Here is a 23,388-nt window from a genome sequence, read left to right on the forward strand (position 1 = left end):
TTATTGATTGTGATTTTGCGGGGTTCACCTTCAGCCCATACTGCTTGCTCCATTCACAGATCAGTGAAAGGTCAACATTAACAGCAGTAATAGCAGAGCCAAGATTTTCAAAAGTTGAGTGGCGATAAATCTGGACATCATCTGCATACATGTGATAGAGAGAAGCTATTTTTTGAGTGATAGAATTAATGAATATGGCAAATAGTAAAGGAGATAACACGCCACCCTGAGGTACCCCGGCCGTAACATCACACCAAGATGAAACGGACTCATCAGTCCGAATGCGTTGTCGACGACCAATGAGGTAACTCCGAAACCAGTCTATCGCCGATGGAGATATGTTAATAGAGCGCAGAAGACTAAGCAAGATATCATAGTCAACGGTATTGAAAGCGTTACTAAAATCAAGCAGAGTCAGAACAGTAAGCTGCTTATTATCCATCGCCCACCGAATGTCATTGGTGACTTTGACCAATGCTGTAACCGTACTATGACCAGGACGAAATCCCGATTGCAAGGGACTAAGAAGATTATTTTTATTAAGAAATAGGCTTAACTGCTTGTAAACTAATTTTTCAAGGACTTTTGACAAGAAAGGTAAAATCGAAATGGGACGGAAATCTGAAAGAGAAACAGGTCTAGCCTTTTTAGGGAGAGGAATAATCTGAGCATTTTTCCACGCATCGGGAAATTTGCTACAACAGATTGAAAAATTCAGAATATGAGTTAAAATGGGAGAAATAACATCAAGAATAGGAATGATCATATTACGGCTAATGCAATCAGTACCGACAGCATTCGAGGCGATGGACATTATACTCTTCTTAACATCACATTCAGAGAAAGACTCGAAGTTAAAAGAGAGAAAGTTTGGAGTTGAGGGAGAAGAAAGAGTTCTAAGTGTATTTTCTTTATCGACACCATCTATTGTATCGGAGGTAGATAAATGTTTGTTCAGGAGTTCAATATCAATGTTAAAAGAAGTCTTATTAGATGATTTACCAACTCCAAGTGACTCGAGAAACTTCCACGTTTTAGCAGTGCTACCACTTTCGACTGATTTATGTATGTGGCGTCGTTGGGCATCTCTACACAATGTATTACAGCGATTCCGTAATTTATGGTACTTTAAACGGTTATCAACCGAGTTATTAACTTTGTATTTGTATTTTGCGGAGTTCTTTTTATTCATTGAGACTTTGATTTCAGCCGACAACCACGGTGCTGGCAAGTGCTTCATCTTAATAGATCTTATCGGAGCATGCGTATCATAAAGCTGCGTTACAAGAGTATTAAATATCTCAACCTTCTGATCAATTAAGTCAACAGCTGTGATAGCATTCCAATCCAAGAGGCTGGCATCATTACAAAGGCGACTCTTGTCAATCCCTCCAAAGTTACGCTGCAGAAGTATTCTCGATTTTGCTTTATGAGGACGTATTTTGTAGGAAAGATATATCAATTCATGATAGGAAAATGCATCAGCAGGACACTGGCCGTGCTTAAAGACAAAGTCCGGAGAAGAAACCATTATAAGGTCAAGAAGAGAGGGAGTACAGCCAGGCGAGTAATGTGTTGCAGTAAGAGGCAGAACAGATAAATTACAGGATTCCGCAACTGACATTAATTTCTTGCTACGAAAATCATCTTTAAGTAAACACGTGTTAAAATCACCCATAATAATAGAGTGGCTGTACAAGGGGACAAATTTTTCAAACATTGATTCTAATGAGCAAAAGTAATTAGAAACAGAGGGCGGGCAGTAAAAAACACCGAGAAGAATTTTGGTATGCGATAGGAGAACTTCCACCATTAAGTGCTCAGCCGCATCAGGTTGCGGGGGTTGTGAAGACAAGCTAACTATAGAGAAAGGAATATGAGAACGCAAGTAGATCGCTACTCCACCACCTCCTTTACCAACCCGGTCATTGCGGATGAGCCGAAAACCTGGCAGTGAGTATGATGTTGAAGGTAAACACGTTTTTAGCCAGGACTCAGACACAAGAATGGCGTGTAAATTACGGGAATCAAAAGATGCAAGCATATCAGGATAGTGAGCCGGAATGCTTTGAGCATTAATATGAATGACATTAAAGGTTTTCAGGCAATCTGAGAAACAAGAATCAATGGTTACATCAAGCGGAAGGAAAGATGTACTGTGAAAACTATCATCACTAGAAGACAAAGACTGAAAACAATCACTATCTACACCGTTTGACGACATATAATAAATAATAAATAATAATAATAATAAAAATATATAATATACTATTTAATAATTACAATCTAATTATAGGTACCGAAGAAAAAGATTAAAAAAAAAAATTAGGTATCTCAAATATTTTCCTAATCCGCCAGCTGCTAACAAAAACACTATAAAAATAACAGAGAAACACACACAATATTACACAGTAAGTAACAAAATATCGAAAATAATTGACAACAAAAAAAAACATCTAAAAATAAAAATAAAAAAAAAATAAAATTAAGTATAAGTGTGCTGCAAGCCTTATATTGAATATTATACTAGCTGTTGCCCGCGACTTTGTCTGCATTTGTTTTGTTTTTCGAAAGACATGTGGCATTCAATTTAGGTGTAATTCTACTGGAATTTTTAAGTTGTGTATTCTTATATAAAAAAAGATATGGTGTAGTTTAAAAAAAAAATAACAATTAAACAAGCATTATAACCTCTAAAGTACAAAAGTAATTATTCAAATCGGTTATCATTTGACGGCGTTATGGTGTAAAATCGTCAAACACTTTCGTCCCCTCTGCCAAAACAACTGAGCTTAAATTCGGGATAAAAAGCATCCTATATGACTTCTAATACCTTCAGGAATATGTGTACAAAGTTTCATGAGGATCGGTTAAGTAGTTTTTGCGTGAAAGCGTTACAAACAAACATACATTCACATTTATAATATTAGTAGGGATGTATAAGAGGATGATGATAATTAAAAAAAAACCCACTTGTGTGGCGTGCGAGAGGGCGGAAGCGTCGGCCGACAAAGCGCGCGCAAGTGCGTCAATCGCCGCGCATGCGTGCAAGAGCACCTCGCGCGCACATCCGGCGCCCTCCACCGCACCCATGCTCAACGCTGACCACATCGCCGATAGGTACGACCAGCAACGCTCCATACCTGAAATAATAAATAAATAAATAAATATACTACGACAATACACACATCGCCATCTAGCCCCAAAGTAAGCGTAGCTTGTGTTATGGGTACTAAGATGACTGATGAATATTTTTATGAATAATATACATAAATACTTATAATATAGAAATAAACACCCAGACACTGAACTGAACATTCATGTTCATCGCGCAAACATTTTCCAGTTGTGGGAATCGAACCCACAGCCTTGGACTCAGAAAGCAGGGTCTCTGCCCACTACTCTTGATTTTCTAATTTGTAGTGGAATAAGAAGTGCCTGGTAGAGATCGCTTTTTAGCGATAAGGCCGCCTTTTGTACCTGCCCAATATTTTTAATGTCATTGGTAAACTTATCAATATGTTATGGTGAACAATGAAATATATTAAAAAAATACTCGACTTCGTACCGGAGCGCTAAAATTATCTTTATCGGTATGGTAGTAATAAGCCACGGCCAAAACCGGAACAGACCAAAAAAAAATCAGAAATTATAAGTTCCCAAATTGCCTCCACTGGGACCGAACCCGGGACCTTCCATTTAAAACCACAGCGCTCAACACTGCGCCATGGAGGTCGTCTAATGCTGATCTGCCGTCACCACACGACACAAATCATACCACACGTTTGTTATTAATGGGATTATTGTGGTACCATCCAGGGAGCAGTTCTCGTCCAACTCGTTGGTCTTTAGGAGTTGAGCCGCCGCGTCCAGGGCGCGTTCCTGTTGGGCAGCATCAGGTAACGCTGACGCAGCACGCAACAGCAGTTCCGGGGTGCAGGTCTCAAGGGCACCGCTCCACATGCACACCATACACTATAACAGATACAGAATATGCATGGTGTTCAACCGTGACAATTGTTCATTGGTGACCTATGGTAGAGTTCAGTATCCTTCGATAAATGAGTACAAAATTTGAGACCTAGGTCCTACGTAATCTCTGACACATAATCAAATTAATTAATAGTTATTTATGCAACTGTTGATTATCAGGTATTAAAACATTCATGGAATACACCGGGGCTAGATTTTGCTTTATTTTATTTAAACAATAAACTTACATCATTAAATTTTTAATTTAAGTCTCAGAATATATTAAATAATTTATTTCTCTCCGTATTCATTCTCTTCTATTCTCTTCTCGAGCGGGTGAAGATCATTATCTAAACCCATGTACACCCAACAATATAATATCATCATAGTAAATAAAAGCTGTATTTGACCGTTTTACAGTTCAAAAATAGGAGTGCTCCGATCGTCACCAAACTATACAGGGTTACTCGCCAGGTCAATCCGGAGATTATCTGAAAGTTTCATTGAAATTGGTCCAGCCGTTTCGGAGCCTATACGGAACATACCCACACACTTTCTCTTTTATATATATAGACAAAAATAGGGGTGCTCCGATCGTCACCAAACTTTACAGGATTACTCGCCAGGTCAATCTGGAGATTCCCTGAAAGTTTCATTGAATTCGGTCCAGCCGTTTCGGAGCCTATATGAAACATACCCACACACTTTCTCTTTTATATATACAGTGTAATCTCACTAATCCGGCACTATTAAAAACCGGAGGGTGCCGGATTATTGGAATGTTCGGATTACTGGGTTATACTGAAAAAGTCATAATAAAGCATTTCATAGAGAGAATAAATGTATGTAATCCGTTTATTTGACATTTTTAACTATAAACTAGTCACACTTGAAAGAAACAATACGTTAGCACGTTAGATAAGTTTTGAGGTTAGACCGCTAGTCGATGGCGCAGCGACCAAAGCGCACAGGTATAGAGGGGAAAGGGAGGCGTGGGCGGAGGGTGCCGGATTATTGGACGTGCCGATCTATCGAAGTGCCGGATCAGTGAGATTATACTGTATATAGATAGATATACATTAATATTTAAGAATTATTTTATGGTACCAAATAAGAAGTATTTTATGGTACCATTATCTCTTCTATTATCCCATTATCCCGAGCTCGAACTAGAAACAGGTTCGATTGTGGTAATAACATACTTGTATCATCTGCAGCTGATACTCCAGTTGGCAGCGGAAACTGTACTGAACTGCCGTGTGGGTCTTCATGATGGACTCCTTATCCCACACGTTCACAGCTGGGAACCTGCAAAAGGTTTCAAAGTCAAAGTCAAAGTCAAAAATATCTTTATTCAAGTAGGCCCACAGGTGGCACTTTTGATGCGTACATAAGAACCACACGGTAGTGAGATGATGGCGATAACCACATTCGTAAACTTAAAACTAAAGCTACGAGGGTTCGTCCTGGTCTAAGAAGAAGCCCACAACAAACTTAGCCGGGTGTTTTTTTTTTTTTGTTATCACCATCTCACAATGTCATTTTAAATTATTAGAAGAGCAACCTGGTTAGAGCAATAATTTACACCCAAGCTTTTTTATCGTTTACGTAGTCCTTTATACTATAATAGGACTTTTCTATAAGCTTACGTTTAATACAAACTTTGAACTTTTTAAGAGACATCTCCAAGATGACAATTGGTAGTTTATTGTAGAATTGTATGCAATTTCCTTTAAACGAATTATGAATTTTATGTAACCTAGTATATTGCACTGTAAGTTTATTCTTACTTCTAATGTTTAAATTATTGCAGTCACATTTTTTCTTAAATTTAGAAATGTTTTTATGAACGTACATTAAATTTTCAAATATGTACTGACTATACACTGTCATTATTTTAAAATCTTTAAATTTATCTCTCAATGACTCTCTCGGACCCATTTTGTAGATAGAACGAACAGCCCTCTTCTGCAGCACGAAAATAGTGCTAATATCAGCAGCATTACCCCAAAGTAAAATTCCATATGACATAATGCTGTGAAAGTAACTAAAATATACCAGTCTCGCAGTTTCTACGTCGGTCATATGGCGTATCTTCTTTACCGCATAGGCAGCAGAACTAAGCCTGTTCGATAAATTATTTACATAAGGGCCCCATTGAAGTTTCATCACAAAATCTGAGTGCGACCATGGCTATATATGACAGTATGAAGTATTCATAAATTTACCCTCAAGTTTTTTATATAATTTCTGATTGTTTTGTACCTACGCGCCGTGGTTTGTAGTTTTAATTTTTTTATTTAACTCTCTATTCTGTCTGTTACCCTCATGTTTTCCTTATCCCAAGGTTGCCTGGCATCGCTACTAAGCGATAAGGCCGCCTTTTGTATACTGCTTCTGTCTGTGTTTTTTTTAATTATATATGACTTTACAATGAATAATTGTTAAGTCAACATCTCCTGACAATTATCTTGACAATTATTCATTGTAAAGTATACATCTCCTGATGATGCTTCGGTCTCGGAGCGAAACGTGCGTAGAGGACCGCCGAGGATCTGTTTGGTGTAGAGTATACGGATTGAAGTAATTATAAATTACACCATACAGATTCTCCTGCTATTCGCGGAGTATAGCAAATTAAGATTCATTTTCATAATATATTATGGGTTTACGCAAAGTAACGCCTGCTTCTATCCAATATTATTTGGATATTATTTCCACTCGTGCGCCAGTGCTCTGAGAATTGATTAAGCTGTGGGAGAAGATAAATTTTTATCTCGTCCCCGGGTATATAACTGCCTACTGCCCATGCTGGCCGTGCAGGTACAACATTCATAGGCAGATTAAATTATTAGTTACTGTGGTACTTACTTTTCGCGAATTTGTCCCAATATGATTTCAGCTTTTGTGTTCAACCGTTGCAGCAGCAGAATGAACATAATAGCGTCGTGGTCGCCTGGAAATAAAAAAATGTTAATATACAATCAACACCGCTCGTTTTTTTTTTTGAAGTTATACGTCTTTTCGCGCACACCGTCACAAAAAACCGACACCATGGAGTTAGCTATAGTCAACATTTTAGTATTTCTAAAAAAGGTTAAACAGTTGACTTATAATAATTCATACAATCTCTTTTTTCTATTGTTAGTGTCGTTTTCTCTACAAACGTAGAATAAGGCGAGAGATAAATTTTTTTTTAAAGATTTTTATCTTGTTACGCCAAAGAAGTTAAACTTCTAACGCGTGTACATAAGTACACACACTGAAGTTATACTTCTTTTGGCGCGTTAGGCAAAAATGAAGAGAGTGAAATTTCACGATGCGCGCGCAAACCGTCACGAAAAACCGACACCATGAAGTAAGCTACAGTCAACATTTTAGTATTTCTAAAAAAAGCTTTGACAGTTGCCCTTCAATAATTCAAACAATGCCTTTTTTCTATTGTTAATGTCGTTTTCTAGTTTCTCGGCAAACGTTTAGAACATTAGAAGTAAAATAATTACTGTCAACTGCTAAATGAATGAAGTAACCAACCGTCTGTTCGTGAAACACTACTAAAGTGGAGTGTTATTAAAAAATAAATAATAATTCAAAATTAATTTATTTCAAGTAGGCCTAATTAATAAGCACTTATGAAACGTCAAGTCTGTTTGTAGTGACTCTAGCACCGGTTCGGAAGGCAGATTCCACTGAGAAGAGCCGGCAAGAAACTCAGCAGATTGCTCTTTTCTAACATCATTTTAAAGTTTAACGATCTTTAGAATTTTTCTGTTCTGTGAGAGACGAGAACGGAGTGGCCTGCTTCCAAGCAGCCTTGTCGTTTAGGAATTCATCAATCGTGTAGTAACCACGATGCTTCAATAGTAGTCGTGTACATTCTGTGCTTTTAACTTATGCAATCAGACTTTTTTACTTACCATTGGAAGACATGAAGTGGTCGGGCAGACAAGCAGCTAGCATATCAGCTCGAGCTCGAGCCTGGGCTAGGTCCAAGGCCCGAAGCTGAAGGTCGATAGAACGGGTGGATGCTCTCGACTGCTGAACCAGGGAGCCGAGTTCAGCTGGCGGCGAGGATCTCGCGCCGGTTTCTGAGCTCACTTCCTGTTCACTGGGAGCTGGTGAACCTGATGGCGAGAGCAATTCTTTTAATAATGATTTCAACTTATGAAATAATGCTACGAGGGTTCCCAGCGCGTTCGGTCCCGAGATGTTTTTAAGTTAAGTTAGATTTGGAAATAGGAATTCGGTTTGTAATGGCGATATTTAAAAATTCGGTAAAGTGTTATTATATTTGACGGCCGTTTGCCCCGTGTGCAGCGACCCTGCTTTCTGAGTCCAAGGCCGTGAGTTCGATTCCCACAACTGGAAAATGTTTGTGTGATGAACATGTATGTTTTTCAGGGTCTTGATGTTTATCTGTATATTATAAGTATTTATGTGTATTATATTCATAAAAAAATATTCATCAGCTATCTTAGTACCCATAACACAAACTACGCTTACTTTGGGGCTAGATGGCGATGTGTGTATTGTCGTAGTATATTTATTTATATTTTATATATGCGCAAGTCATATATAAGTGCATATATGTATTATTTTATACTAGCTGACCCACACAGTGGAACTTCGTCTGCACCAAATCGGTTATTACCGGAAAACAAATAAAATGACATTTTCTAAAAATGAATCCTAGCTAGATCGAGTTATCGCCTGTATACTAAATTTCATGAAAATCGTTGGAGACGATTTCAAGATTCCAATTATATATTTACAAAGATTTGCTTGTTTAAAAATAAAAGATAACATATGCACTATCGTTTGTTTTGTTAACTTAGCTTTCCTTTTGTATATGTGTAAAGAACTCTTTTCTCGAGTTCATATATAGAAAATTTTTTAAGAGTTTATTTTAAGAAGAAATTATTTTTAAATGTTTTTTATTATTTATGTTGTCTTTATTTCAACTACCCATTGCAGGGAGTATTAAAAACATTATTATACATGTAATAAACACTTCTTCTATTCTATTCAAAGGAATATAACGTAGAGCGGTCGGCATCGTTCTCTGTGCTACTACTACAATTTCGGTCACCAACCCGTCTGCCCAGCGTGGTGATTACGGGCAAACCCTCCTGTTGGGAGTGGCCTTTAGTCCACAAGTGGACTTTTATAGAAGTTATCAAAAGTGCCGTCTATGGGCCGGGCCTACTTGAATAAAGATATTATTGACTTCGACTTTGACTTTAGACTGTAAGTTAATATGAGTTAATATCGGATACCTTGTTTGGACTCCAGTTGCACCCTCATCTCATTGTACTGCTCAGTCATCTTCTGCACCAGTTCTCTGAACTTCACAATGGTGGAATCTCTGTCCATTATTGTCTCTTGCGCGGCCTCGCGTTCTCTTACCGCCTGTAAAATATTAAGAAGCGTTACAATTTTATAATTTCTTGATAAGAAGCGGTCATAGCCGAGTGGGTAGGACTTCGACTTCTCTTTCGGGGGACCGAGTTCGAATCCCAGCACGCACATCTAACATTTCTAAGTTATGTGCGTTTTAAGCAATTAAAATATCAATAGCTTCAACGGTGAAGGAAAACATCGTAATGAAACCTGCACGCCTAAGAGTTCTCAATAATGTTCTAAAAGGTGTGTGGAGTCCACCAATCCGCGTGATGGACTACGGCCTTATTAAATAAATAAATATATATATTACGACACAATACACACATCGCCGGCTAGCCCCAAAGTAAGCGTAGCTTATTTTATGGGTACTTAGATGACTGATTAATATTTTTATGAATAATACGCTCGCGTACCCAGCCCGCTTTGCCGGGCTAGATTTTGTTTTATTTTATTTAAACAATAAACTTACATCATTAAACTTTTTATTTATGTCTCATAATATATTAAATCATTTATTTATCTGCGTATTCATTATCTTCTATTCTCTTCTCGAGCGGGTGAAGATCATTATCTACACCCATGTACACCCAACAATACAATATCATCATAGTAAATAAAAGCTGTATTTGACAGTTTGACAGTTCAAAAATATTAGTGCTCCGATCGTCACCAAACTTTACAGGATTACTCGCCAGGTCAATCCGGAGATTCCCTGAAAGTTTCATTGAAATCGGTCCAATAGTTTCGGAGCCTATACGGAACACACCCACACACTTTGTCTTTTATGTATATAGATATACATAAATACTGTATAATAAACAGATAAACATCCAGACATCCAATATCCAACATTTTCCAGCTGTGGGAATCGAACCCACGGCGTTGGACTCAGAAAGCAGGGTCGCTGCCCACTGCGCCACTCGGCCTTAACCCGTTCTCATTGTGGGAGAGGACCGATACTAATGATTTAAAAAAAAATAAAAAAATCTAATACTCAACCTTAACACACACTATGAAATGGTACCACTGTAGTGGACCTGTAATGACAAGGTTGCTTGGAAGCATCCGGCTCCGCTTTCATCTCCAACAAGATAGAAAAATGAATTTTGAAATGAAAAATGTAAATTGTAAAAAGAGCAACTGCTGAGTTTCTTGCCGGCTTCTTCTCGGTAGAATCTGCCTTCATAACCGGTGGTAGAGTCACTACACACAGACAGACTTGACGTTTCAAAAGTGCTTATATTAAGGCCTACTTGAAATAAATGAATTTTGAATTTTGAATTTTTGAATTTTGAATGGTTTTATAATGATGATGAAGAGACGTCACCACCTCAAAGGCTCACCTCCCTGGTCGCAGCGTGCGCCATCTCCAACTCCTCGCGAAGGTCCATCTCCAGTTCCCGATTGGACTCCACCAATTGCTCGTGGACCTCTTGAAGCGCCTCCAACTCTTGGACGTCTTGCTTCAGCAGTTCCACCTGAAATTTAGGCGTAACGCTATAACCACACAGCTAATGTAAATGGTGTCAGCAGCGTCATGAAACAGCCACTCGATTCGTTCAGTGTTATGAATCGTTCGGTGTGGTGTTTAGGTTTTATTTCGCTCACAACATCGAAGCGTTATTAAGTCAAAGTCAAAGTCAAAAATATTTTTATCTATATCATTCTTCTTCTTTATTCCAGTAGGCACTTTTGATGCGTACATGAGAATTACGCGGTAGTGAGATGTTGTGAGGTGAGGTGATTATATTATAGTGTAAAAAAATCATTTTTTTTTCCATAAATGGTGCCAGCAGCGTTTTTAAACAGTGGGTCACTAGGCGTTGACTGTTATTAATTTATCCATCTAGTTTACTGGAGTTAGTCGATATGTGTTGTTGACCTTGAAGCCTAGTAGTATAGTTATATAGGAATGAACAAACCTGGTCTTCGAGACCCATCTTCTTTTCAGCTAGCTGTTCCACCATCTCCTCGGCTCCAAGTGCTGCATCCACCTGCAACAGCGAGATGTCATATTGTCATATAGCTTGGACAAAAACAGGCTTTGCATTCATTAGCCCTTCATAATATCCTACCGTCCCTACTGGAAGTAACGATTGAAAATTCAAAATACAAAATTAATGTATTTCAAGTAGGCCTAATATAATATATAAGCATTTTTGAACCGTCAAGTCTGTCTGTGTGTAGTGACTCTACCACCGGTCCGGAAGGTAGATTCCACCGAGAAGAAGCCGGCAAGAAACTAAGCAGTTGCCCTTTTCCAACATCAACAATTTACATTTTAACTTACCCGGTATTTAAAAAAATGCTTATCGCTTACCTATCGGTGAGCCCTCCCATAAGATAATATATTACATACAGAACACCTATTCCTTCCTATCTTTATGATTATTTTAATTTTTGCTAACATGTCATTATTATTATTAATTTTTGTGAATGTCATGGTCACTTGTTATCGATGTACATATAAGGGAATGTGTTTAATATTGTACAAGTTTATTACTGTATATGGTAAATATGTACATTTTTAGTGTCCTTAATAAATAAATAAATAAATATACTACGACAATACACATATCGCCATTTAGCCCCAAAGTAAGCGTAGCTTGTGTTATGGGTACTGAGATAGCTGATGAATATTTTTTTATGAATATAATACACATAATTACTTATAATATACAGATAAACACCCAGACACTGAAAAACATTCATGCTCATCACATAAACATTACTCCAGTTGTGGAAATCAAGCCCACGGCCTTGAACTCAGAAAGCAGGGTCAAAGTACGACAACACATACATCGAAATCTAGCCCCAAAATAAGCGTAGCTTGTGATATGGGTACTAAGATGACTGATGAATATTCAAATGAATAATATACATAAATATTTTAAATGCACATATAAACATCAAATGGCAGTCAAAAAATAAATAAATCATACCTGTTCCCGAAGATCAGCTACCTGCGCTTCCAGCTCTTCGACTCTAGCTGAAAGCTTCTCTTTAGTGCGGCTGAGCTCGGCGATTTCAGACTTGTACTGTTCCAAATCCTGAAATAAAACATTTGAGGTATTTAGTAACGTTTAGTACAGTAAATCAGCTGGTCAAATATGAAGAAAGCTGGCACAGAATCGCAAGCACTGACGAGAGCTGGAGAAGGAAGGAAGGAATTCACCGAAACACTATTAGGAGACGCGGTATCGGATTTATTGACTTATCTGTGTTAAGATCTCCAATTAATGCGACATCACTTTCCTATTTTACCAACTCCCATTTCACTTCACATGTTTACGTGACGTGTCATACAAACCTTACGATGCAAACGATTGCAAAGCCATACCTAAAATAAGACATTACCTCCCGCAACCTACCCTTTACCTTTGGTAAAAAAAAATCAATTACACTTTCACCTTCTCTTACTTTTAACTTTGGCATTTTATTCGTGCCTCTTATCCCTCATTCCAAAGGCGAAGAGCCCTCACTTCCTTCCTTTTACTTATCCTATGCCCTCTTCGTCCCTTCTTCAACCCTAAAGCCCCCTTACCTTCTGCAATTGCACTAACGTGTCCGCACACCATCACCTTCTGCCACTTCATACCTAAAAGCCTGTACCTGCTGACTGTTTTACGTGCCGTTCCAAAGGGTGCTCTCACCCCCCCTACTATTACTTATAGCATAACATTATCTTACTCGCCCTTAAATTTGCCCTTAAATCCCATTCGTCACCCCTACAGTCCCCTCATCGCCCCTAACCCCCTTCATTGCCCCTTAACCCCTTCATCGCCCTTTAACCCCCTTCATCGCCCCTTAACCCCCTTCATCGCCCTTAATCCCTTCATCACCCCGCAACCTCTTTGATCGCCCCTTAAGCCCCCACATCACCCCTTAATCCCCTTCATCGCCCCTCAACCCCCTTTATCGCCCCTTAAGACCCATCAACGCCCCTTAAGCTCCTCATCAACATTTAAACCTTACTTCGCCCCTAAGCTATGACCCACTTACCTTCTGCATTTTCTGCATGGCGTGCTTGTCGTGCGCGGAGAGATCCCTCAGCCGCACAAGCGTGTCCCGCAGGCGCACGTTCTGTTGTTGAAGCTGACGCACCTCGTAGCCCGTCGCGCCGCCATCGCCCGCTGCGTAGGGGTGCTCTGGTCAGACAGGCCCACGCTGTATGTACTAAGCATGCGAGCCTCCCACAACAGTCTGTCAGGTCACTATGTTATGTGGAGTAAGACTTCGTAGGGGAACTATGATATGCTAGGTTATTTTTATGTTTCAAACACAACGGCATCTATAACTTTAATTGTTTTGCAACGATTGGTTTAGTCGAAGGGATTCACGGGTGAGCAGTATTAGCTGCAACTTTATTTTTAAGTTTACGATGCCCTCAAGAATCGAAAAGTATCTTAAAATTCGGGGGGGGGCTGAAATCATGTTTGATATCATAATATTGATAATATAATATTCATATACGAAAGTCATAATCGTTCTTGAGTTATACTCATTAGACTCTACAAATAAATATGGCATAACGTTGGAATAGTTATTCAGTGTTTTGTAATACTAGAAAGTGAAAGACAAATAGTTATTTTTTTGATGCGTACTTTCCTTAGGAAATTTGTACATGGTAGCTATATGATGGTGATAACTGCTTTCGTAAACTTAAGACTAGAGCTACAAGGGTTCCAAACGCGCCTTAGTCTTATACTAAGGCGCGTTTGCGATGCTCACAAGAAATTTAACCGGGTTTTCTTTTTGCTATCACCATCTCACATTGTCATTTAAAACAATTTAAAAGGCCTTTCAAAATTAATGATTTTTTTTTCTACTAGGCTAACAAGTCAAGTCTGTCTGTTCGTAGTGACTCTACCACCGGTTCGGAAGGCAGATTCTATCGAGAAGAGCCCGGCAAGAAACTCAGCAGTTGCTCTTTTCCGACATTAACAATTTGCAATTTAACATTCATTTTCCTACCTCGTGGGAGATGAAAGCGGAGTCAAATAACCTTGTCATTAATAAATTCAATTGTATAATAGCATCGCTGTATTAATTGTATTTTTATTAGATTCCAGGACAAAATTACTGAATAATCAGCTATATTAGAACCCCTAATCGTTATGTTTGGCTTTCTAAAAGCTGATAAGGCTACGTATAGATAAACTTTTTAATCCTAACATGTATACTTAAGGCCGATTAAGCTAGCATAGCGTATTTTAAACAAGTATTTGTACTAAACTAAGTAATAACTAGGTAATAGAATAAAATAAAATGTTCTTTCATTAATTTCTTCTCAGAAAACTTTATGGTATGACAAACCAATTTTAATAAAGCGAAGCCGCAAAAAAATTAAATTTATAAAAATATGTTATTACGTTATTTTCATAATTTTAATAACGTATTTTCTTGGATAAATAGAAAAATTGTCAATATCGTCAAGGGAGACTGTAACACAAAGCACAAACACAAAACATGCAGAAATTATGAAAAAAAAAAAGGTAATAATTATTTTGCACATACAAAGTGAGTCACAGAAATTGCATACAAAAAAAATATTCAGAATATCTAATATAAATGTCAAAATAAAAAAAATGCATGACGCAATAAAATAAAATATAATCAATGGAATGATTAAAGTAATATTAAGTACTAGAATAAAATATGCGTAAAAAAACAAGATGATTTTTTTGAAATCACAAAAATAATAAAACACTAACACGGCAATCGACTTGTTGTACAATACGTACATGCTTTAGCTGTTTAACAATTTCTATGAAATAAAAAAAAAACATTAAATAAATAATAAGAAATAAAATAAAAATGTGTTAAAGTTAAAGAAAATATTAATATAATTATCATTGTGCATGTGCGGTTAAGCTGACTGTCAAGTGTGAGATTTTCCACCTATGTGACTGACGAGTGATTTAAAATACGGTAAAAAATCGCCAAATAGTGACTTTTTTTTTCGGATGTATGACTACGCAAAAAGAAAAATGTGTTCTTAAACGTTTTACCATCCAAGAACGTAGTAATTTAGCAGTGACCAATTTTTTTTAAAAAGTGTAGTTTTTTAATTTGGAGCAAATTGGGAACATACAAGTATATACGGCAGCATGTATTTTTACCCTGTTTAACAATTTCTACGAAATAAAATAAAACATAAAATAAATAATAAGAAATAAAATAAAAATATACAGAAGTTATAGAAAATATTAAAATATAAATACGGTAAAAAAGCGCCAACTAGTGACTTTTTTTTCGGATGTTTGACTACGCAAAAGCAAAAATGTGTTCTTAAACGTTATACCATCCAAGAATGTAGTAATTTAGCAGTGACCAATTTTTTTTGATAAAAGTGTAGTTTTTTAATGTGGAGCAAACTGGGAACATATATATGGCAGCTTGTATTTTTTTTCCAGTTCCCATTTGAGAAACTTATAGAGATAAGCTTTCCTTTGCACACTTCATGGACTAGCTGTCCCAACGAACTTCGTTCGTTCGTTCGACTTATTCTATTCCGGTCTTAGAGGAATCCAAAAAAATAGATATCATAAAAATTTATCCAGCCGTTCTTGAGTTATAAATGGTGTAACTAACACAACTTTATTTTATATATATAGACTAGCTGTGTCGGCGAACTTCGTACCGCGGATCATTTTCTTTTTTATGAATGTTATATTTCAATACTTATCCTATTCCGGTCTAAGAGGAATCCAAAAAATCAAATATTAATAAAAAATTAAGTTATAAATGGTGTAACTTAACGTAACTGCGGTTTTTTTTTGGTGGTTCTGTATCGATAATAGAACACATTTCCACTAAATTTTTCACATTACTTTTTTTACCATGTCCGCTCTTAAAATAAGCAAATCATGGCTACTCGTAATAGGTATCTACCTAAATAAATAATAGCCCACCTCCAACTTAGGCTGCTTCATCACTTATCACCAGGTGAGTTTGCAGTCATGGGCTAACATGTTGTGAATTTAAAAAAAAATACATCGTAATGTGTGGCATGCATAGGTAAGTAACGGGTTTTCAATTTAAATTGTTTAAGTTATTATTATGCTTTATTTTATGGATTCACCGCTGCGACGATAGGACCAAAAACGTTGGTCGCAAGTTAACAGCCGAGAGCTATTGTAGGGTGCCCATAATTATCTTTTCCGGGGACTAATCTTTTGTAGCCGTTAATTTCTGTATCGTTAAGTGAAACATAACAAATATATATATATGTTCTTAAATTTGGTTCATGTATGACATATTAAAATATCCGCACTAATTCACACAGCAACAACAGTTTTTAAGGAAGAGAGAGAAAAAAAAGAAAGCAGAGTAATTAGTTTTGTCATGTAAAATTACTTAAAAGAAGTTGTTGGTATGTCTTTAGCTAATAAAAGTATGTAATTAAACAAAGACAGAAAATGTAGGGGGGAAAAAAAAAAATAATAATAATAATAAAACAAAAACGAAATAGGCATAATAATAGAGAAAAAAAAAAAAGTTATGGTGTTTCATAAATAAATTTTTTTAATGTAAGGTCTAAAATAGTTAAGATATTGAAGTAGGCACCCGGTAGTAGACTCTGCACAATGTAGAAGTAATAAAAAAAAAAAAGAACAACCAGAATGCAATCCACGTGGCATATTTGATCCCAATGTCGAAGGAAAAAAGGAAGGAACACAAAAAAAAAAAAAAGAACAACCAGGATGCACTCCACGTAGCATATTTGAGTCTTCGATCCCAATGTCGAAGGAAAAAAGGAAGGAACACAAAAAAAAAAAAAAGAACAACCAGGATGCAATCCACGTAGCATATTTGAGTCTTCGATCCCCATGTCGAAGGAAAAAAGGAAGGAACACAAAAAAAAAAAAGAACAACCAGGATGCACTCCACGTAGCATATTTGAGTCTTCGATCCCAATGTCGAAGGAAAAAAGGAAGGAACACAAAAAAAAAAAAAAGAACAACCAGGATGCAATCCACGTAGCATATTTGAGTCTTCGATCCCCATGTCGAAGGAAAAAAGGAAGGAACACAAAAAAAAAAAAGAACAACCAGGATGCACTCCACGTAGCATATTTGAGTCTTCGATCCCAATGTCGAAGGAAAAAAGGAAGGAACACAAAAAAAAAAAAAAGAACAACCAGGATGCAATCCACGTAGCATATTTGAGTCTTCGATCCCAATGTCGAAGGAAAAAAAGGAAGGAACACAGAAAAAAAAAAAACAAACATATATACTTACGCACACTCACACTCATTCATGCTGTTGTGCATATCGTAACTGATTATTTTGTATATGTTGTACTTGTACCTATTGCTTTATTGTCACAGTTTATATATATGTAATCTAGATTTGGCCTTATTTTACTGATAAGATAAACCCTTAACCAATATAGTTTGTAACGCTGTTGGATTGCTAATAAATAAATAAATAAGCACTGAAAAAAAAATTATCCAGTATATATATATATATATATATTTTTTATGTTATTTTATGTTTTATGTTTTTTTTTTTATGTTAAATTAGTTTTAAATCCTAATATTTAATTTTGTTTGTTGTACCACCTACTTATTTCTTATTACATTTTCTTGTATGCCTTTGGTTGCCTGAAAGAGATCGCTATTTAGCGATAAGGCCGCCAAATTGTACGTTCTACCTTATTGTGCTGTTGTATTTGTATCTCTGTAAATTTTCTCTGTGGTGTACAATAAAAGTGTATTCATTCATTCATTCATTCATTCATATATATATATATATATATATATATATATATATCTTTTAAGGCAGGGTCAGCTAGTATGTTAGAATAAGCTATATATACTCACGTATATTGCCACCGGCTTCCATCTCAGCTCGCATCAGCTGTAGATCCAACGTGGCTTCTTCCAGTTTATCTCTGCACTGTTCCAGCTCAAGCATAAGTGACTCTGCTCTCTCTTCAGCCATCTCCTTGTCAAGAGCTGCCATTTCCGCCGCCTCTTGGAGCTCGGCTGTCTCATCGTTGTGCTGGTCCAAAGCTTCTTGGATTTCTCGTACCTGGATATTAAGAAATCTATATATATAAAAGGCAAAGCTGACTGAGGGACTTAAAAAAAAAATTCCTAAAAATTAAAATGCATATAAAAATTTTCGGAACCGACTGGATTTGAACCTGCGACTCTCTGGCAATCGCTGCCTGAGCGCTTTCTCCAATTAAGCTATGGCTCGCCTACCGTCGATGCCGGAATTAGTATATGCCTTTCACGTCAGTCTTATAGCGACCGTAGCGTCATCTAGTAGGAAACGTTGCAGTTTCGATCTACTTTTTCGAAGGTCCATATTACAATGAAACACATTTGAAAAAAGAGACGACACTTTGCAATTTTTTATAATTTTTATTAGTGTTTTTACCTACACTTAGATGAAATTTATTGCAAATTTGATAATTGCTCAAAGTGTAGGTAAAAACAGTAATCAAAATTATAAAAAAAGAATTAAAATTTAAACCTGTTTATTATAAATAAAAAATATATTATTGTTTTAATCTCGATTACATTACGCTAATTGTTCATTATGGAAGATTTTTGCGTACGTAGCTTATTAATTAATATTTAAAGTTAGGAAAAAACAAAAGAAATATTTCTTTAACGTTAATTAATGACTGACTGACTCGCTGACTGACTGACTGACTGACTGACTGACTGACTGACTGACTGACTGACTGACTGACTGACTGACTGACTGACTGACTGACTGACTGACTGACTGACTGACTGACTGACTGACTGACTGACTGACTGACTGATCTATCAACGCACAGCTCTAACCACTTGACAGATCAGAGTTATTACAACGTAGGCATCCGCTACGAAAGGATTTATGAAAATTCCAACCCTAAGAGGGTTAAATGGGGGTGGAAAGTTTGTATAAAATTCTTCATTTATAAATTTATTTTTTAAGTTTCTTTATTAATTGATGTACCATGAAACTATATAAATTCCCAAATTGTTCCTGCCGGGAATCAAACATGGAGCCTCCAGCTTTTTGACCACTGTGCCAAAGAGGTGGTCAAAAATATGCAATCATCTATAGCCCGTAACAGTCCGCTAGTACTCCAATCGACCGTCACACGATGCCACAGACAGACACCAGTGGCGTGCATAGAGGGTTTACACAGGGTATGCAGATGATATAGAATGAAGAAAATCCCCAGTACGAGTTATAAATACTTAAAGGTAGGCTTTTTAACACTCTTACAATGTCTCTATCCTTAAGTTTTTTCAAATTCAAATTCAAATTCATTTATTTCAAGTAGGCCTACTTTATAAGCACTTTTGAAACGTCAAGTATGCATGTTTGTGTGACTCTACCACCGGTTCGGAAAGCAGATTCTACCGAGAAGAGCCGGCAAGAAACTCAGTAGTTGCTCTTTTCCAACATCAACATTTACAATCATTTTGCTATCTTGCGGGAGATGAGAGCGAGGCTGGCTGCTTCCAATCTACCTTGTCATTGAGGAATTCATCAAATGTAACCTCGCTGTACTAGATGCGTTTTTACACATTTTTTAAATGTATGCATTGGTAGGTCAAGAATTTCCTTGACCTACCTTTTATACCTCTTACCCTGTGCATACTCTCTGTGCACTCCACTGACAGACACACACACAACTAAACTTATAACACCCCTTTTTTGCGTCGGAGGTTAAAAATGGATTATCAGAAAACTCACTTCTTGCTTCGCCCTTTGCAAATCTCTCTGTAATTGCGCCTGGGACTCCATTATCTTGGCCTTAAACTCATTCGCCTGCTCCAACTGGAGTCTGACTCTTTCCAACTCCCGTAACTTCTCCCTGTCTTCTGCGCGTCGCACCTTCAACGTTTCTAGTTTCTCTTTTAGATCTTCCACTTCTGTTTTTAATGCTACGATCTGAAATTCAAAATTCATTTATTTCAAGTAAACCTACTGTATAAGCACTATCGATACGTCAAGTATACTGTTTGTTGTGACTCTACCATAACATTATAAATAAATAAATAAATAAATATACTACGACAATACAGACATCGCCATCTAGCCCCAAAGTAAGCATAGCTTGTGTTATGGGCGAACTAAGATGACTGATGAATAATTATATGAATAATATACATAAATACTTATAATATATAGTTAACACCCAGACACTGAAAAACATTCATGTTCATCACACAAACATTGTCCAGCTGTGGGAATCGAACCCGCGGCCTTCAGCCTCAGAAAGCATGGTCGCACTGCACCAATCGGCCGTCATTATATTTTGGGATTTATTGTTATCGAAATCGAAGTCGATTGGGCTCCTACCCAATACGCTATCACCGCTAAAGTTAGGCTTCGTGTTCCTGTACCGGGAACCACGCCCTTTAGGCCGGAACACAGAAACAAGGCCTGTAGTTACACCGGGAACCACGACCTTCAGGCCGAAACACAGAAACAAGGCCTGTAATTACACCGGGAACCACGCCCTTTAGGCCGGAACACAGAAACAAGGCCTGTAATTACACCCGGAACCACGCCTTTTAGGCCGGAACACAGAAACAAGGCCAGTAATTACACCGGTAACCACGCCTTTTAGGCCGGAACACAGAAACAAGTCCTGTAACTACACCGGGAACTACGCCCTTTAGGCCGGAACACAGAAATAAGGCCTGTAATTATACCGGGAACCACGCCCTTAGGCCGGAACACAGAAACAAGGCCTATAACTACACCGGGAACCACGCCCTTTAGGCCGGAACACAGAAACAAGCAGAGCAGAGCTCGTCCGGGGAAGTATTGCGGACATGCAGTCCCCGGACGAGCTCTGTCATGATCAATGTGTGCTTGGACAACTTACCTCTTGCTGAGCTTGAATGTTGGCCAATTTGTCCTCTGCGTTGGACACAGGCTGCGGGGAGGTGATGCTCTGGCCCGGCGTGTACTGGGGAGTCAGGGTCTCCACGAAACCAGTCTGCCGAATGGAATTGCCATCGCTGTAAAGTGTTGCCTTCGCGATGGCCACATAAAATGATCGCTACTAAGCGATAAGGCCGCGTTTTGTATTATACTTCTGTCTTTGTATTTCTATTGTATTTTTTTTTCCTAACTTCATAGTTGTGCACAAAGAAAGAGTTAAATAAAAAAAATAAAATAAAATTAGTAATTCATTCAATGGAAATTGTTTATTATTTTATAAGTAAACCCTAGAAAATAGACATATGCTGTCGCGGACTTTTTTTTAGAACTTTCAAAAGTGAACAACTTTGTCACAGATGATTTTGTCGAATCTCTAACCGTTTACGCAGCGCACGCATGGAGGCCCTCAATAGAAAAAAAAACAATTTTAAAACATACTTCATTGGTTCTTTGCTCCTATTGGTCTTAGCCTGATGACATATTTATATCCTTTAAATTCCTTTACGCTCAGGTTGCCTTTAAAAGATCACTTTTAGTGATAAGGCCGCCTTTGCACCCTAGCACTAAGTACTATTACTGTTTTCCTTGTATTTTCCTTTTTTTTTGTTGTGTTGCAATAAAGTTTTTCTATTCTATTCTATTCTATTCCTTGTTATATAATGGGCAATACTGATAGAATTTTTCAAAACGGACCAGTAGTTCCCGAGATCAGAGAGAGAGTTTGTTCTTTTGATTGCGCGAACGATCACGTAAACTAACAAACAAACTCTTCAGCTTTTTATAAACGATGGAAACAGAACCCGCCATTCAGCCATTATTGCATGCAGTGCATTGTGTTCAAAAAAGCACTTATATACTTATAACATACAGATAAACTCCCAGACACTAAAAAAACGTTCATGTCCAAACAAACAGTTTCCAGGGGAGAAGTGGGATTCGAACCCGCGGCCTTGGACTCAGAAAGCAGGGACGCTGCTCAATGCGCCAATGGACCTTCGATAAAGACTTCGGAGAAAGGATATCTCAACGAAATAACCGAATGTGTGACACCAGGGAATCATAAACAAATAACACATGGTCCATACCTCAACGAAGGAAGCCCTCTTGCCCGTTAGGTCAGGCGAGACCGCCCGTTCAGCGGTGGGCGAGACATATGACGTCAGCGACTGGCGACTACTCGCCAGCGAAGTTCTGGAACTGTGTACAAACACACGCTAATACCAAGCTTCATATTAGTGAAGTTTTAATTATATAGTTATAATTGACAGACCAAGCAGCACGGCTAAGATGGGCAGGAGACAATTATCTCCCCGGGAAAGGGATAAAAATTGTTCTCCTCCCAGAGCACTGGCGCCCAAGTGGAAATAACATCCAAATAATGTATCTATAATAATAAATGGAGGTAAACTTCTCCATGTTCCCCTGCTTTAGCAGGTGGACACGTTAATTATATACCCTGTCAGAGGATATAATCGGGGGATATGATTCTTGTCTCCTGCGTGTACTAGCCCTGCAGATACCTTAACTAAGATTCTCGTGGTTAATCAAAATTTCTTAAATATAGTTCAACGGGTACACACCACGGTAATATTATGGGATTTGTCGATATTTCGAACCAGTTGCATAAATAAATATACTATGACAATACACACAACGCCATCTAGCCCCAAAGTAAGCGTAGCTTGTGTTATGGGTACTAAGATAGCTGATGAATATTTTATAGAATATTATACACATAAATACTTATTGTACACAGATAAACACCCAGACACTGAAAAACATTCATCACAAAAACATTTTTCCAGTTGTGGGAATCGAACCCACGGACTTGGACGCAGAAATCAGGGTCGCTGCCCGCTGCGCCATGCAGCCGTCAAAACAGCGTGGATCGTGGTCACGACGGTACTGCGGAGGTACGAGATGTCAAGTTGGATGTCACGGGCAGACTCTGACTGCCCGCTTTCTTCTTTAGCGCTGACAACGGACTGCGCTAATTGGTTCAGCTTCGGTCCGCGACGGAGCTCGGTAAGTCCGTGCTAGTGACGTCCAGCCCCAGAATGGGGAGAATGGCAAATGGGGACAAGTTATGAAAATTAAGCTT

General features: G+C 37.8%; 1 protein-coding gene across 9 annotated transcripts in view; it reads right to left on the reverse strand.

Annotated features, from left to right (window-relative positions):
- The window catches only part of LOC120635379 (dynactin subunit 1), a 69,643-nt gene that overhangs the window by 26,038 nt on the left and 20,217 nt on the right, over positions 1 to 23,388 (reverse strand). For 7 of the 9 annotated variants that reach the window (XM_039906384.1, XM_039906380.1, XM_039906382.1 and 4 more), the window contains 14 exons: positions 22,373 to 22,484; positions 21,229 to 21,342; positions 20,088 to 20,285; positions 18,203 to 18,413; positions 13,378 to 13,523; positions 12,318 to 12,425; positions 11,298 to 11,369; positions 10,719 to 10,853; positions 9,249 to 9,381; positions 7,890 to 8,096; positions 6,844 to 6,928; positions 5,175 to 5,280; positions 3,813 to 3,975; positions 2,974 to 3,143 (listed from right to left, as the gene is read on the reverse strand). In XM_039906384.1, the coding sequence (XP_039762318.1) occupies positions 2,974 to 3,143; positions 3,813 to 3,975; positions 5,175 to 5,280; positions 6,844 to 6,928; positions 7,890 to 8,096; positions 9,249 to 9,381; positions 10,719 to 10,853; positions 11,298 to 11,369; positions 12,318 to 12,425; positions 13,378 to 13,523; positions 18,203 to 18,413; positions 20,088 to 20,285; positions 21,229 to 21,342; positions 22,373 to 22,484 (1,960 nt within the window). Of the gene's footprint in view, positions 1 to 2,973; positions 3,144 to 3,812; positions 3,976 to 5,174; positions 5,281 to 6,843; positions 6,929 to 7,889; positions 8,097 to 9,248; positions 9,382 to 10,718; positions 10,854 to 11,297; positions 11,370 to 12,317; positions 12,426 to 13,377; positions 13,524 to 15,119; positions 15,143 to 18,202; positions 18,414 to 20,087; positions 20,286 to 21,228; positions 21,343 to 22,372; positions 22,485 to 23,388 lie in introns of all 9 variants that reach the window. The other 2 variants (XM_039906379.1, XM_039906385.1) reach the window with 2 other exon arrangements.

The sequence above is a fragment of the Pararge aegeria genome, chromosome 26, assembly GCF_905163445.1.
Source record: "Pararge aegeria chromosome 26, ilParAegt1.1, whole genome shotgun sequence".
In the NCBI taxonomy this organism is placed as follows: domain Eukaryota; kingdom Metazoa; phylum Arthropoda; class Insecta; order Lepidoptera; family Nymphalidae; genus Pararge; species Pararge aegeria.